The sequence below is a fragment of the Carcharodon carcharias genome, chromosome 15 (assembly GCF_017639515.1).
Source record: "Carcharodon carcharias isolate sCarCar2 chromosome 15, sCarCar2.pri, whole genome shotgun sequence".
Lineage (NCBI taxonomy): Eukaryota > Metazoa > Chordata > Chondrichthyes > Lamniformes > Lamnidae > Carcharodon > Carcharodon carcharias.
In genome coordinates this window covers 113,961,772-113,980,164 of record NC_054481.1, presented here as the reverse complement: position 1 = coordinate 113,980,164, position 18,393 = coordinate 113,961,772, and the positions used below count along the sequence as shown (strand labels likewise).

At 38.4% G+C, this 18,393-nt stretch overlaps 1 protein-coding gene across 4 annotated transcripts in view; it reads right to left on the bottom strand.

The window, feature by feature from the left end:
• kcnab2a (potassium voltage-gated channel subfamily A regulatory beta subunit 2a) overlaps positions 1 to 18,393 on the bottom strand; it is a 306,240-nt gene that overhangs the window by 24,688 nt on the left and 263,159 nt on the right. For all 4 annotated transcript variants that reach the window (XM_041207162.1, XM_041207163.1, XM_041207161.1 and 1 more), the window contains one exon: positions 2,642 to 2,727. In XM_041207162.1, coding sequence (XP_041063096.1) covers positions 2,642 to 2,727 — 86 coding nt within the window. The remainder of the gene's footprint in view (positions 1 to 2,641; positions 2,728 to 18,393) is intronic.

Here is an 18,393-nt window from a genome sequence, read left to right as displayed (position 1 = left end):
GAATCTAAGTTGTTCAGAGAAATCAGAGAATATTCTTGTGTACATACAAAGTAACAGGAGTTCAGTTATAGGAAACATTTTTGGAAATGATTTTTCAAATTGACAAACCAAGGTGAAGGGTCAAGGCCCATAATTGAGGATACCAGTAAACATGAACTCAGTAGTACAGAAGCCGAAATTAAATTAATTGGTGACTCCAAGCTTACATTTTAAAAAAAACCCAGCAGATTGTAGGAGGCAGGGATTACTGAAGGAGGAGCCTAGGGGTGGTGGATAAGATAAAATTTTAAAAGGATGCTTAGAATGTGGTTAAGGGGTGATATAGAGAAAGGGTCTAGTGGCCACCTCAGACACTGGAATATTTGTATGGAAGGTGCAGTATCTATGAGAGGTGTTCTTAGGAAATTCTAATCACTCCCAATCAGGCTCTGAGGGTAGTAGTGACGGTGAAAGTAACAAGTCTTACCGGCACAAATCTCTGGATATTGAGTAGGCAGAAAGCCTGCTCGATTTTTCCCTTTCCTGATGCAGGGGACTGACACCTCTACTGCAACTACTCAGCACAAACTGTAACTTCCGATTATCTGCCATTTTAATTCTCCACTCCACTCCTACTGTGATGTTTCTGTCCTGTGTCTCCTACAGTGTTCCAATGAAGCTCAATGTAAACTGGATCTCATTCCTTCCATTAAGCACTTTACAGCCTTTCAGACTTAACATCTGAATTCAGCAATTTTGGATCATAACCTCTTCCTTTTTTTTGGACAGCAGTTGTTGATAGTGAATCTACATTTCTCATTTAAAAGCCCTCTAGACACATCTTTCATTTATTTACTAGATCTATTACCATGTTCATTTGCCTTGAACTATCATCCCTTTTGTCATTTAATCGCTCCTGTCTTCCACCCTATCACAAACCTTCCTGTTTGTTCTTTACTTCCCTCTCTTTCTCTTCCTTGCTTAAAAATGGTTACATCTTTAAGCACTTCCAGTTGTGACAAGGGGTCACCGATCTGTTTCTCTCACCACAGATGCTGCCAAACCAGCTTGAGTATCTCCAGCATTTTCGATTTTTATTTCAGACAGCAGCCAACTGGGCCAACATAAATGTAGAATGAATAAAGTTATTTTTTTAGAAATGTAATACGGTTTATTGTATTGAAACATTTTTTAAAAGTTGCTTAACTTTGTGTAATTTTTAATTCCATTTTTGACATCTTTAGAATGCAGCTCTGCTTTATGAGGGGAGGCTCAAAGGAAAAAAAGTACTTGGACATCAAAATAAAATCCCCATTAAGCTTAGCAACTCTAAAAGAATGAAGAAGTAAACAGTTGGTGTGCCCTCCTTGCCAACAGAAAGGAAATCGTGGTTGCTGTGGCTTTCGGCTATTGTGCCAATAATTACCTTTAAGTAGACTGATGAGATTATTTTAAGGTGATCATTACGTTGTTGCACTTTATTTGATTTTCTGATGAATGAAAAATTACTGAGCACTTGTACCCATGTTATGAGATGAAGCATCAGAGAAGTAAAACGACCGATTGGTAATTGGGCCTGAAACTTTCTTTGTCAGCTCAGCTATTGGAGAAGAAGTTTTTGTGCCTTTATATGATTTAGCTGCATTTGTTGATAAAAAATGACGAACTTACATATATACTGACATTAGAAACCAGAAATTCTGACTGCTTGTTTATCATAAAACAAGTTAAACAATATTTTCAGATTACTTGTCATGTTATTAACGAAAATTGTTCAGCTATCGCTAATTTTATTTATGAAACGATTACTAAGGAATCAGAAAAAATAATCAATGAAAAATGCAGTCACTTTGGTACATCCACACATAAAGTTCTGCTTGCAAGTAAACCTATTGTGACTACTGTATTAATATAGTCACCACTGTAGCATACTGCAGCATTACACAGTTGCAATAGAATGGTCTGGTACTGTACAAAAACCTGTTCCACATGAAATAGGATAAATCGGGGAGGTGATGGCATAGTGGTATTGTCGCTGGGTCAGTAATCCAGAGACCCAGGGTAATGCTCTGGGCACCCAGGTTTGAATCCCGCCACAGCAATGGTGGAATTTGAATTCAATAAAAATCTGGAATTAAAAAGTCTAATGATGACTTGTAAAATGTCCTTTAGGGAAGGAAATCTGTCTTTACCTCATCTGACTGCATGTGACTCCAGACCCACAGCAATGTATGTGGTTGACTCTTAAATGCCTCTGAACTAGGGCTGGATAATAAATGCCGGTCTGGGCAGTGATGAACAAACTTTTTAAAAAGTCCAATACTATACAATTGTTGTAGGATTGCCCAGTACTGTACAGCCACCTGACCCAGTTGCAATAGGATAGTACGGTACAAAACAAGCTCTCTTTTGAGGAGAAGCTGACCCTGTTCAGTATTCGCGACAGTGACTCAGTTTAGGCTGGAAGCCCACTGAGTGAAGGATCTTGGATATAAGTTGCTTCTTTGGATACAACACTTTGCTCAACTTACTAATTGAATGTTTTGAATATTTACAAGTGCCCAGTCAGCAGTGGTGCTGGATTGATGGGTTACCCAAAACTATTTCTGAAAAATACAAAAGAATTAATTGTGCTGAACTCAAGCTCCTTTACTGCTCTTACCATGATCTCCATCGCACTCCATCGCGAGGTGCCCCAGTACATGGCCATTCCTTGGTTAATTACATGTGTCATAGCTCTCACAGTTTCTGTCAGGAGAGAAAAAGCAATTTTTTTTTAAAATGGCAAATTATGGCTGCTCCACACTATGCTTGTATTTTGCTACTGGTTTCACAACAGGGGTCTTTTTGCCGCAAGACATCTTGCAAGCAGTGTACATCCGTCTCGCAACAGTGGAATCATGAGGCTTTCTGATCTTTTACTTTCCCTCAGAATTCCTTCGTATTGCTGGATTAGTAAAGTAAATGAGGGAGGAGCTTGTATGATGATTGTGATGCTCTTGGGTAAATGTGTGAAAAAAATGGGAAAGAAAATTAAAAGGAGGAATGAGCCAAATTTTCTGTCTTTTCTCCATCAGGCAAAAGACAATGGAGAATGTGTGTATAATACTGAAGAAAGCTGATAAATAGTGCCATGTTAAGTATTAGTACAAGAAAAATGCTTGTTTGTCTGAGGATCGACTCAAGAGACAACATCCCCTTTTTGAAGGCCTACCTACAATAGATTTCACAATGGAATGCCTGGTAAAACTAGTCAGTTCAAATCAAAGTCTTTAACTAATGCAGATTTCACTACTGCAGATCTTGATCACAGAATACTGACAGATTCTTGTTATTAAAAAAACTCTCCTATACTAGGGTCTGCTGTGGGGTAGTCACTGGCCTTTCACTTCTTAGGTCTGGGATGCAAATTCAGTCTGGTTCCTATTGGGCAGAGGCATAAAGTGCAAAACTAATGGTAAATTGGGGAATCTCAATGAAGCCACTGGTGCAGGAAATGGAAAAGTGCCACATAAATTCAGTATAGAGTGCTCTTCTGAGGTTAAACCTGAGGCAGTTTGCTTGGCCAGAGTAACTGTTGCTATACCTGATCTGGCGTAGTGGCATTGTCACCAGACTAGTAATCCAGAGACTCAGGTCAGGGGACCTGGGTTTGAATCCCACCATGGCAGATGGTGGAATTTGAATTCAATAAGAAAACTGGAACTAGACGTCTAATGATGGCCATGAAACAATTGTCGTAAAAATCCAAGTGGTTCACTAAATCTGCCGTCCTTACCCAGTCTGGCCTACATGTGACTCCAGACCCACAGCAATGTGGTTGACTATTAAATGCACTCCGAAAAGGCCTAGCAAGCCACTCAGTTCTCAAGGTGGGTAATAAATGGTGGCCCAGTCAGTGATGCTTACATCCCATGAATGAATTTAAAAAATGGTAAAATGTTCCATTCCCAGCACTTGTGCCCCTCATCTTTGAATCAGCAAATCAAACAATTTAAAAAAAAATGTTGCTTAATCATTTTTAATATCTTCAGAATGCACCCTGCTTTATGAGGAGAGAATCAGAAAAAAGGACTCTGGGATCAAAAATTCCCTTTCAGCTTAGTGATTCTAAAAGAATGGAAAAGGCAAGCAGTGAATGTTCCCTCATTGTTTTGCCAACAAAGAGGAAAGCATGGATGCTGTGGGTTTCAACTCACTATACCACTGTAAATCATAAAATCTCAAAAAGGTCCACAATGCCGTGTAAAATGTCATCCTTGACTCAATGGTAGTAGTCTTGTCGCTGAGGCAACAGGCCATGAATTCAAGGTTTATTCATCATTGTGTATCATCTACAAAATGCACTGCAGAAACTTCCCAAAGTTTCTTTGACTGCACCTCCTATAACTGTGACTTCTACCATCTATGGCAAGGGCAACAGGTGCATGGAAACACCATGACTTCTAAGTGCCCCTCCAAGTCACATTATTATGACTTGCAAATGTAACTGTTCTTTCATTGTTGCTGGGTTAAATTCCTGGAAGTTCCTACTTAACAGCATTATGGAAGCACCATCACCACATGGACTGCAGCAGTTCAAGAAGGCAGCTCATCACCACCTTCTCAAGGGAAGTTAGGGATGAGCAATAAATGTTGGCTTTGCCAGTGGCATCCAAATCCTGTCAATGAATCCAAAAAAATTCCAAGGTTTCAGAATAAAATCTAGGCAGGCATTTCAATGTAGGTGCAGTCTTTTAGATGAGATGTTAACCTGAAGCCTGGTCTACCATCTCAGGTGAATGCAGAAACTTTCTATGGCACTATTTGACGAGCAGGAGAGTATTCCTAGTGCCCTAACCAACATTTATCCCTCAACCAATGTTGCCCAAAGCAGACCAACTGGTCATTCACCACATTGCTGTTTGTGGACCCTGCTGTGCACAAATTGGCTGTTGTGCTTGCCTTATAGAAGTGGCAATTTAAAAATGATTAATTGACTCTGGGACATCTTGAGGACATGAAAGGTGCTATACAAATGCAGGTCAGTTTTTTCCCCTTAGATTAAGTTTTTTTTAAAGCGCTACATGAGCACTGCAACAAAGAGTGATGGACTGGAGGTCTAAACCAGTCACTGCTCTAACATTACTTTTTAAATGGTGTGCATTATCCAAGGGCAGTTATTGCATGAAGGACAGGAGCATTCCTATAGGAAGAGAAACAAAAATGAAGTTTGTTCCATGTATGCTAGATTAAACCAGTTACCTAACAGCGTTGCCAAATAGTCTTACCTCATAATATTCCCTAACAATACTTCTTGATAGTACTGACTAATAATATTCCGTGATGATACTGCCTTGTCTTTTTTGCTGAAGGTGAAGAAAAAGAGGGAACCACACTGAATCTCAATTTGACCAATAATCCAGAGATAGGCAACTCATAAATGGAAGCTCAGAGACACAGAGCTGCAGCAAATTCGCTTTGAGATGAAGAGGAGTCAGACCACAAATGACTCTGAGAATCATTGCACTATAGCACAGTCCAGGTGCACAATCGTAAACAACAATGGCATAGCAAAATTAGAATTTAAATAAGGGGATTAAAAATGTTGCTAGAACTTGAAGCTGAATTTTGCTACAGATTGAACATTCAATTGCTTAACCACATTTTTCCTTCTTTGAACTGTTTGCAGAAAGATGTAAAAAAAGCACATTCAAGTCAGATCATTGGCTCAAACACAATTGCTTTTTTGTAGCAATTTTTCTTTGTGGCATGATGTGCATGAGATAAATCATGATGGAAAAGGGAAGAAATTATCTTCTTTATCACAAATTTGATTGCCATAGGTTTCTTCTACTCAATATACCTTTGGACTGCAGCATTCTCCCCTCATTTTTCTCTCTAGCTCTCTCAAATCGCTGCTATATGGTTTCACAGGCACCATCTTTCACCTTGCCCAAATTTGAATCTAGGCAGTGAATACCGCTCACAAGAGACATCACAGCCAAGTGCAACTCTGACATCCTTATACGTGCATACATATACACGTTCCAGTAAAGAGTCAATGGACAGCAATCAAAGACGGGAACCTTACTGACTTTTCACTTCTGAGTCTTGTACTGCAAAATGTAAAAGTTATACTCAATCTTCTTTGGACAAGTTTGCCCAGACTTGGCTGAATGTCTCCTCAACTGCTGACTTTCAGGGTGAATGAAATGAACTGAGGAAGTTCCAATTAAACTAGTACACAGGTGTCCATGATGTAAAACTACAAATTTGACATTAAGTTAGCAATCTTACACTGCAGGGACTCATAATGGTAACTTACATTTAATGGCTAATGTTACAGTACTTATAAATTGCTCGTCTTGCATTTTGATCATTTCTTACGCAATTTGTTCATTCTTTAGTTTTCCAATTCTACCTCTTCATAGTCACGTGTGTCATCTTTTTTCTGTTATATTGTCAACATCAGCGAAACATTAATGGTTAATAAGGAACTGTTTCATTTTAAGGGTGTGATATAGCAAAGAAGATCACTTTTTTTAAAACCAGGGTGATTGATTTGCACTTGGCAATTACAGCTAAATCAGTAACGTACATTTTTCAGGGAGTATTTTTCTTTGTCCAGTTCTGTGAAGTCATGGTAATGAAATAATGTCCGGAGAAATGTTTCATGGTAATTTCTTTTATAAAAGTGAGTGGGTTTCTCCAATTTTACAGAGCCCAAAAAAATCAAAAACAGGAGGATGGGAATAGTTTGGACAGCAGACTTTTCCACAGCTGTTGTCGGCACCTTTTCATGTGGGCTGACAAAACGTGTGCTTTGTTAGGTGGATTGCACTTGATTTGAGTTCTTATGGAATACCCCCCACCTAACTGTCTGGGCAAACTTGTCCAAAGAAGATTGAGTATAACTTTTACATTGACCTTAGTGGAGTCAGATTATCATGCACGAGTTATGTGAATGTGTTACCAATTCCAATGTAAACTTGTCCAATTTGCCAAGACTGGCAACAGAAAAGATCTGTTTTTTTTTTAAACCTCTAAAGTTGAGCACACAACTTATACTGATGCGTGAGTGCTGTGTTGCATTGTTTGAGATGCCATCATTTGGATGAGCTGTTAAACCAGTGTGACAGTTGTCCGTACAGATAAGCAAAAATATCCCTTTTGTGATTAAAGGAGAGTTCTCCTAGTATTCAAGTCAACATTCATCCTGCAACTCACACCAAAATAGATCAATAGGTGCTTCATCTCATTGCTGCTTTAGGAACTTCAGCGTGCAAATCGGCTGCCATGCTTGCTACATAACTGGCTGCACTTTAAAATTGGTTGGGAAGTGCTTTCAGACATACTGTAGGAATTAAAGGCAATGCATAAAGTCAACTTCTTTCTAAATTAAGGAGCAGGGACAATACGATTTTTGAATGTTGTTATTTGAAGGGCATTTGTACCTCATCACTCAGGCTCTCTTTATAGTTAGCTGATTACTAAGAAAGATATTCATCTTTACTAACAGTCGCATAATTGATATGATAAAGCAAAAGTTGTGTACGCTGTAAATAAATAGCAAGTCCGTTAGTCTCTGAGAATGGACAAAGGTTCTGAATTAACCTGAATTTTCTCTTTTCAGATGCTGACAGACTAACCGTGTATTTTTAACATTTTCTGTTTATCTTTATTCAGATGGCTTTACCAATTGCAGTGGTACTGAAGAGCAAGGTCACAAGAACATAGCACAAGTCCCTATGTTCCAGATAAGAGTGCCCCTTGTCAGCTACTTTATTGAGCCCCACTGGGAATGGTAGTTGTGGGAAAATCCAAGCTTTCCCTAATTCTGGCTGGTGAAAAACCACTTTACAGGAGAAAAATGTCCATCATACCCCTTTGCAGAAAAAAAGGCTATCTCGTGAACAGCCAAACACAAACACAAAATGGCATTATCCAACTGTAACTATGAAAGGATGTCTCCCACAGGAGATTAAGCTTCGTGAGAAGTCTTCAGTGTGAAATCATTGGGAAAATGAGGGCATGAAGCAAACTACACACAAACAAACAAGAAATTAACAAATGATTTGACGATATATGCGAGACTACAAGGACACAAGAATGATGTTTAAGAAAATCTGAATGTCAAATCCACTGTAGGTATAACCATGTATAAATTCTCAAAGGGTGAAGCTTCCAATCTGTGCTGCTGTATACTAAATTCCAGTATGCACAATTTAAATGTGTCGAGACTGGGCTGAAATGTGGTCCAAGTGTGCTAAGCGTTCACACCCAAACTGCATTGATCAGAAACACCCTAAACTCTTTAATACAAAAACTAATTACAGCAGATGCTGGAAATCTGAAATAAAAACAGAAAATGCTAGAAATACTCAACAGGTCAGACTACATCGTTGGAGGGAAACAGAATTGACATTTCAGGTTGGTGACCTTTCATCAGAACTTACATGAATCTATTTCTGATGAAAGGTCACAGACCTGAAATGTTAACTCTGTTTCTCTGCAAAGATGCTGCCTGGCCTGCTGAGTATTTCCAGCATCTTCTGTTTTTATTACCCCAAAAATCTTTACTCTCCTTGATAATTTTCTCCATTTATTTCCTGAAAGCATCAACTTCTTGCTACTCCTGAGTAGCAAGTAGGTAGGCTCCTTCTGATATATTTCTGACTGAGTGGCCATTCTTCATGTGTCAGCCTTAGCAGTATGACCAGGCTACCCAACTGTAGGGTTAATTTTCCCTAACGTGGACTGCAACAGGGATTGCTGTTGATCCGGAGTGGAAACCCAGCTGATTTCTCATCCTTGTTGCCAATAGATACTAAGCCACTTACTGAACACTTGAAAGATCATTATGCATACATCTATAAGTTTATTTAACATGGTCTTTTTTTTAAAATATAAGGACAAAAGGATGGATGGATTTTAAAACAGATATATAGTCCAACAAGATTTTCTAGCTGTATTTCTTACAATAGATTAACTGATACTTGATTTGTTTCCATAAACAATTAATATTAAAATGAACATCTAAAGTTCACATCCCTTCACCGAGTTAGAAATGACTCGATATGAATTGACTACATTCCACTCTTGATACCCTTAAAATTCATTTGAATAGAAAGTGAATTTTGCTGAATTGTCTCATAACCTTAACTATCGTAAAAGGAGTCCCCTGTCCACTCACTGGCACTTCTTGGCTCTCCACCCTTAGTGTTTTATGCTCTATAGCTGCCTGTACAAGACAAACTTGGGTAGATATTTTCTCCAGAATTCTTCCATATGCAACACCATGATGTTCCAAAAATAAGAGCAGAGGAGAGAGCTCCCTATTCATAACATGGGGTGGAGATTTGGGACATGATCATTAGAAAATGGGGGAATAAAATGGTTGCTCGCAACCTCCATAACCAGTAGTTTAATGTGGTAATATACACTAACACAAAAAAATCTTATAATACTATTCCCTAGCCAGTGAATTATAGGAAATAAATTTATCCCTACGTAATATTTTGGTGCAAAACAAATTTTACTGCAGTCCTCAAAAGTTTCTATTGTCTCATGTAGGCCAACAATAAGGGACAAACAGTTCTCATACTGAGTAGAACCTACAGAATTTAGTCAATTGGATAAAGGGGGTTGGTTTAAAGACACCAATCAGTAAAATGGCACAAAACTGAATGCTTAGACCTGAATCCACCAGACAATCAGAAGGGCTCAGAGTAGTTTGCAGCATTAATATTAAAAAAAACATTTTATTAATAAGTTCAAAAGGTAGATTGGCCATTTTTTTCCTCCCTTTCCTTTTCCTCCATCCCTCCAAGCTGCCTGGTCCTGTTACATGAATACATTGCTTGCAAGGCACATGTTAATTTTTATTGCCAGACTTGCGGAATAAAAGATCTTTTAAAAAAAAGAGCCCCAAAAAACAATCTATAATCCCATCAAGGCTTCTCAGCCCAATCTGTCATCATGCAGCTTTTCCATAAAATTATGCACAGGCACATAGAGGCCAAAGATAAAAGGAGAAAAAGACAAAGGTTGAAAATGCTAAACATGCACTATAGACAAAAGCACAAAGAATTCAGCAGTAATTCTGACAGGGCTGCTACTTTACAGGTGATGCATTAAGTAGTTTAGCAGGCTTTCATTTTAATCAATCGGAAAGGAAAGTCAAGGCTTTAACAAAACACAAAGGCTAGGACCAAAACAATTAGTGATCGACTGGTACGAATGTTATTAGACGTGTACTTTACATGATTGTACAGAGGTGCAGCTACCAAAGCTCTCATCTGGTCACAATGCTGCATCCTCACTGCACAAGTTTACATAGAACCACATAGGTTTTCAGCTCACAAAAGTGAACTGTATATATATATATATATATATATTTGAAAAGGAAAATTTTGCAGGGTTATAGGGAAAAAGCAGGAGAGTGGGATTAAATGGATAGCTTTTCAAAGAGCAAGCACAGAGATGATGGGCAGAATGGCCTCCTTTTATGCGGTATGATTATGTTCCTACAAAAAAGGCCATTCCTTCCATTGCTGCACAGGCATGATGGGTTGAATGGCCTCCTTGTGTGCTGCATGATTATATGATTGCACAAATAGGCCATTTGCTCTATTGTGCCTGTGCTAGCTCTTTGTTAGAATAACCCAAATCAAATCCCATTGGGTAGCACTCTCCCTAAAGCTCTGTCTTTTCTACTTCAAATATCTATGTAAGTTTCCCTTAAAAGGTGCAATGATCTCTGCCTCATCCACTCCCTCTGACAAGGCATCCCATGTTCCAACAAACCACTGTGTTAAGAAATTCCTCTTAATCTTTCTCATTTTCTTAGTGATCATTTCAAACTGATACCCCTCATTGGTGACTTAGCCCACCCAGGGATATTAGTCTCTCTCTATTCACTCTATGAAAACTCTGCAAAATTTTAAAAACTTCAACCAAATCTCCTCTTGTCTTTCTCCGCTCTAGTGAAAATGGTCCTAATACCTTAAACTTCTCCATGTAACTAGCACATCCCTGAACACGTCATGTATGCTCTCCATTGTTTTAATGTTCAAACTAACATTGGGTTCCCAAAACCTAACTGTATTCTTAACTGTGGCCTCGATTCCTACATTATAACAATGACTACAGTTCAAAAAAGTACTTCATTGACTGTAAGGCTTTGGGATATCCTTAGGTTATGAAAGGTCCTTTTTCTCTAACTGCTGTTTAGGGCAAATTCATAGTTACTTTACTCTTGCATACAATTAATAAAAGTTTAAACGCGGGTGATTATTTGTTTCCTCTTCCAAAATGTATCACCTCATGCACATTAAATTTCATCTTATTTTCCCATTCTGCTTTGCCTTCCTGAAATTTTACTGACCTCACTGATTGGTGATAACACCAAAGTAGCATTGGCAAATTTTGAGTTTTACATCCACATACCCAAATCATCAATATATAGCAAGGACTGAAGTTCACTTAGCACTAACCCCTGGGGTACAATACTTCATCAATCTGAACAACACCCATTTACCTAACTTCTTGTTCCTATCAGCCAACCAACTTGCTATCCATACTGCTATGTTTTCTCTTATATCAAATTTCTGGGTTTTTCTAACAAACTTCCCATATGACACTATTGGATACCTTCTGGAAATCCATATACTGTATATACATAACATTCCCTTTACCTATAGTTATTTCTTCAAGGCGTGCCTTTACCAAATCTGGAAGTTGGCCTTGATTCCTCTTCAGCCCTGCTCATCTCACTTATCATCCCCTACTATGCTTTCTGTATTCCTCACGATTATCTTCAGTATTGTCAAGACTCAACTTTATCATATGCCTCCATTTAAGCCTCAGTTTAGATTATTGTATTTAATGTAATGAAGCTTGATTCTTTGATAAACTCCATTATTCCTTGTAGAAATATCGTTATTCTGCACTTGATCAATTTGATATTTGAAGATTTCCCACTGCTGATCTGGCCTTTTGCTGACATTGTTACCCACTTAATTCGGACCAGTTACCTTCTTGCCTTGCTGACCTTTGTCGTTTTCAATACAACATCCTTACTGACTCTGTTATTCTGACCTTACATTGAACCTGTCTATGCTTTGATCATTATTGCCCAACTTTGATCACATGCATTTCCTTTATTCCAGTCTACAGTTACTCTTCTCTATCTCAGCTCTATTGTTCAGTGCCATGGAAAGGATTTCACTGTTTCACTTTGTATTTCTTAACTTTATTCAGTTGTATTCTGTCTTAATGCAAACCCAGGGGACAACTTCAAGTTTAGCATAATGATATCATATTATGTTAACACTGCCACCCAAACCCCACCTGGGCTTATAGAGAAAACAAAGCATCTCACTGAATGTGCTTCCCTCAAGACTCATGTTCCTTTTGCACTTTGGTTTCAATGTTCTGAAATGGAAGGTACCTCAAATGTACAAATGTGAATCAACCTGATGTGTACATTCTCCCATTATTACTCTCACCCCTTCAGCCTTGTGAACAGAATCAAGCTGTTGCAAGGTAGTTGAACAATTCCTTATATTAGATCTTGAAGCAAATCCATATGGAGTCTAAATGAGGAGTGACAGTTGTCAGTGGTTTGGCAATGGCGACTACAACACCTAGCATGATTTTATACCAGGACTAGCTTAGCTGAAAAACAGTACCAGTCTATCACTAAAATTAACCTATGGTAGGACTTGCAATAATCAATTACTAATGCACAGTGAAACCTGCACTAAATGGTCACTTTCAGCAATGTAACTAACTGTATGCACAGCCACAGATGGCTGGGCAGGCATTAACATGTCATGCCCTGAATTAAGCTCTAATGGTAAAATTAGGCTGTGATTACAACATTTAATTTGACACATCTCAAATTTGCCACGATTCTATTAGTTAGCACCCTCAAAATTTGGGTTTGGAAATAAAATGCTTTTCAAATCTCTGGCTTACATTAACCTACACAGCCCTTTAAAAAAAATCATCTTCCCTGCCCTTTTCTCTGGAAGGTGCCAACTCCTTGGTGGAGTACAGTTTCACAGGCCCTGTCTTTCTGCCATCTCACCCACATTGCCATTCTTCACGTGTGACCCATGGAGAAAATATTCAACTGCGGCAAGCATCACAATTGAGCTTGATGCTGTTTTTATCCCATATTTTCTAGCAGGATCCACTAAACAGCAATCAGGAGTGGAATCCCAGCCGATTTTCCCCTCCCTAACCCAGTGGTGCTGATGTCAATTATTAGGCCCTAAGGTCAGCTGACTCAGCTAGACTTGGGACTGGACCCAGCACTTCACGAGTCAAATGGCTCGGCTGCTCACGAGGTAATCTCACCAAACCAGCAGGGCCACAACGTGTCATCCTCTTAAATAAATGTGGCCCAGTGCTCCCAGGTAAAATGATTATCATTTAGCAACTGCTTAACCCCTTCATCACCACAAATCTATTTATAGGCTTGATGAAAATTTACTTAGGATGATACGAACTTATACTTAGATTTGAATGGCATCCACATAACATTACAAAATACAGTGGAACTTACAAAAGATCAATACAATTTGTATCAAATTCTCAGTATGATAAACTTATTTCTCCCAGTGTATGAAACCATTTCTATTTATTGAAATATAATCTTGTATGAACACCTAATTTTCAATCTTATGTTGTAATTTTATTTTTTTTCACCTTTATTTAACTTCTGCACAGATTTGACTTTAGTTACAGATCTTATGTTTCACACAATTGGAATGGGGATATGTTTAATTATCAACATTCAACATCTCTAGAGCATATTGTTAACACTTCAATTAGCGTAGTAAAGCTCCATTAGCCAGATCAAAGAACAGGTAATTGGCACTGCAGAAAATATTGATTACCAAAAGTAATCAAGTTAAAACCTTTCTTAACATCCAAGTCCTGTTTCAGGTAACTGACAATTTACAATTGCTCTTAAGAGGATTCCACTGCATCTATCATAACATTCACACTAGTAGATGCTTGCCAGGCTGGTGAAGGGGTTAATAAGGTTGCAGGTTTCATATTTACCAGTTGTTCTGATCATTTTAGGACTCCCCCTATTTTATCTAAGATGGGCTCTATTTGATTTAACTCAGTTCTCAAAACACAAAAATCAATGTCAGATTTCCTGACTGTGTGAGCTATGGGAAAGTGGAAGGATGGACTAAGAAACTTGTTTACTGCACGCATAAATCATTAAACCACTTTTTTGAGGTAGTGTGCCAGTGACATCTAATGGCTCCATACCAGTACACACAACTCATGCTGGATTCTGGTGAGGGTGAGGGTAAGGGTGAGGGGTTAGGGGAGGGTTAGGGCAAGGTCAGGGCAGGGTGGGGGTGATGGCAGTGGTGGTTGGTAAGGGGAAGGGAAGTTGGGGGTGGAAATCATGAGATCTTAATTGAAATAGAACTAAACTTCCTGCTGCTTAATCAAAGTGACCAGAAGAACAGGTTTCAGTTTTGTGGTTTCATACTTACCCAAGTTTAGATACAGTTGCGACAGCCTCCTCCATCCCCATTCTACTTCTGCAGACATGTGTCATTCAGCAAATGGGAAATGGGAAGGCTGTCTGCTACCCTTCAAAATATTCATTTTAGTAATATATTGATTTATATTTATTAGGATTAAAAGTCATAACAGCCTACTTAGTAACATTGCTCATAGCACCAACATAAAAAAATTCAGCAACAAGGAAATGAGGGGAAAATAGTTCACAAAGGCGGGAGAAAATAAAATGAATTGGCACCATCTCGCAAACATTTAATTAAAAAAACAGCCAAAGCAAACACTCAGGTAGGATGAGATATACAATTTAATTTCAAACAAAATTAAGAACAAGACTTCTATAAAACTAAAGTAAGAAGTTAACTTTTGAAGAATAGGTTCATTCTCTCCATGTAACATTACTATACACTGCCCTACCATTCACAGAATGACAGGAATTCAAAGTGAAATGCTGGCAAACCTGAAAGCACGTAGTAAATGGAAATTCAATTAAAGTGCTGAGACCTAATGGATTGGCAATTGGGCATCATGCAAGTTTCAGGAATGAGGAATAGGCGTTCAAAAATGAAGAAACATGTTCAAAAAAAAAAGAAGCAAAAGGGTAGGACAGAATCATTTTTATTTACTTGCAAGATGTTTTTATAAGTCAGGTAACTTGCATTTTATGGGGAAGTTACTTCTGTGGGTGGAAGGAGAGGAAGTAGGAGCAGAGTGAACAAACAATCTGTCCCATAAAATGCCTCAGAAACAGCTATGTATTAATACTCATTTCTTGGGTACTGTGTACCTTCAATGATGAATGTTCTTGACTTTGAAGAACTAAATGGATCCCCTGGTAATAAAAGAAGATTTAAGAAAACCAGAGTTTACAGCTGAAGGCACATTACATTGCAGAATTTAGGGCACGGGAGAGGCATGAGTAAATTCTATATATACATACATATACACACGACTTCCCAGTTCAGAAAACAGTAGCCCAGTGAAATGCCTTATTAGAAACATATACATTCATTATAAAATACATCCAACTTGTAAAGGCTCAAATACACTATGAACAAAATAAAAATAATGCATTCTATCAGGTATGAAAATTTTCAGTTTAAAAAGACAGTATCCCTTTTGTTTACCTACATAGGCTAGATTTTAAACGCAATACCAATCAAACCTATTTGGCAAAATCAACTGCAGAGGTGAAATGTAGCATAAACTGGGTTCAGTGGATGAGTAGTATGGTAGGTGTGGCAGTAGGAAAAATATCAGCCACAGTACTAGATTTGGATTCGACTGACAAATATAAGAAGCTTGAGGAGGACTGTCAAATTGTTCCAAAAATAATGCTATATAATTAAATAGGCTCAACGTCCCAGCTTGCACCCCTATGCTCTTCTAGCTCTGGTCTGTGTGCTTGTCAGACTACCACTGGTATCAGTCACATACCTGCAACCTGGGCTTCTTTGCCTAAGGCTTGTCACTTTTCCAATATTTCCTCTAAGTTGTGCAGCTGCACAGCAACCCAGAAGTTCCCATGCAGGCCCCGCCTATGTTGTGTACAAAAAATTTAAAACATTCCATATACTTATAAATTGCTTGTGTGCACCTCTCTGAATCTTGCACTTTCAAAAACCTCCTGAAAATCCACATATTCAACTCCCTCCAGAATCATTGTTTGGTGTTAATTCCTCACACTGTCCTTGTTGAACATCTTGAAATACTTAAAGGCACCATATTAAGTGCCACATTATTATTAAGCAGCTTTCTGACAAATCTCCCAAAACCCTACCCCTCTGGCCTAACTAGTGCAGGAGGGTTGTAGTCCAAAAATCGTACACTTTGGATGAGACAGCAATCAAGTTCACAGCTTCAATCAGTGCACTGCAAGGGAAAGAACATGTAAATAAGTATTCTAACTAGCTCCCTAATGGAACAAGTTTATCAACTGAGCATCTGAGTCAAACAGCTAAAGTGGTACCAGATTTGATTAATGGCCCTTGGGTTCGGGAGGAGGAAAACAACAGTCATCCAGGGCACCTGCTCGTGATCACTATCTATTGACCCTTGCTGGAATGCAACAGTGGATGGACTTCGGACGAGGACAAGATGGGCTTTCCTATCTCCTCCATAATTCAACTGTCTATTGACAGTTACTGTTTAGAACTTTGATGCTCACTTTTTTTATATCTTTGACATCAGCTAACTCAATGCAGGCTTGAGATCATATCTATAGAACTGAATACTGCTTTTTCCACTGTGGAGCTCTTAATCTTAGGGAATCATGTACTAAAAGGTGTAACAGTGAATGTTCAAGGGCTGTAATCAGGACAGTTGAGAAAAACTATATGATAGCAGGTGATACAAATTACAAACGAAAGACTCAAATGGATTACATAGATATGGCGAAAATCTAAAACTGTAATTGATAAAAACTGCTTGCAAAGAAGATCAGTGCTGTTACCTGGATTTCAATACTGGGTATTTTTGACAGCTGTCTGAGCTGTTATATTATACTGGTGGCAGAAGCGTTTTGTAGTGATGACTTTTGTAGTGATGACTTCTAAGTATTGGACAAGAAGCTTTTCATCAAGAGATTACACTGAACAGCTGATGTTAATAAATCAGTCTTTCATTCTTGGTTTTAGGACAGTAAGTTAACCTAAGTGAAACAGCGTTATTAGCGTTCCCATCTGACTCAGAAGGTACAGGATTTGAACTCCGCTTCAGACAGTCCTGGCAAATAGACCTTCGGCTCTCAAGTCTGGGTGATATCCAGCAAGATACTTGAGTTGGGATGTCCCTCACCCATTTCGTTGTACGGGTTTTGCCCCCCCACCCTACTACTAATAGTACTGGACGAACTCCAAAGCCTCTACCCCCAACATTCCCCCATTGGCTGTCATAAAGATGATTGTAGCCATGAGAGGAGCATTCATGTCAGGCTGTTAAATTGGCCTGTGAATCCTTCCATTACTTCACACTATTTTTCAAGGGGGGAGTGTGAAAATACGAAATATGAAACCCAATGTGAACAGACTTGCAACACACACACAGCCAATGTTATCTTTGTAACATACACAAGACATCTTACAAATCTACAAATAAAAAATCACAAATATGTGAGCTAGCGCCATGCAACCGAACTTCCACACCAAACTGTGTTTTCACACCCATGAATTCTACTGCCTATTATCAGCTGAAAGATGCAGTTGTAATTCCACTTGAAATTGTATCTGCAATAACAACATCAGGATTGTAGGCTTAAAGTTTGAATCTTTGACATTGAAAATTAGCTTAGAGCATCCGTACAGCCAGGCGCACATACAGTTTATGTAGGGCTACAAAAGGGACATTGTTTTATAAACCACTTAACATATCTTACACCATACAGACTAATGGTGATGCCACAAGCACAATCATCTTTAGTCACTTTTACCGTTACTAGCTTGGTTGTAACAAGAGCATTTCTGTAACAAATTGTGAAGGACTTTCACTACAAGAATTCTTTGGATGATCCTGACAATTTAAAGTGGTATTAGCATTTTGCTGAGTGATGTGTTTAACATACAGAATTAGAAGTCATCCAATACAGCTTTATTTCTATATATATATATATATAGTGCATATTAAATTATGAGAAGGAACATAGAACAAAAACAACCTGCAAAAAATCTAGCAGGTAATGTGATTTCAGCAGAAATCTAGTTATGTCATTAGAACTAAGCGCTGGGTACAATGATAGACACACAATTGTCCATTGTGGGATGTGGTGCCTTAATGAGAGGTGAGTGATAGCAGGATATTCAACTATGCATAGTATCACAACCAAGCCTGATCCTATTTTCATCTAACATCCATACACATTATTCATATCTTAGATTGAAA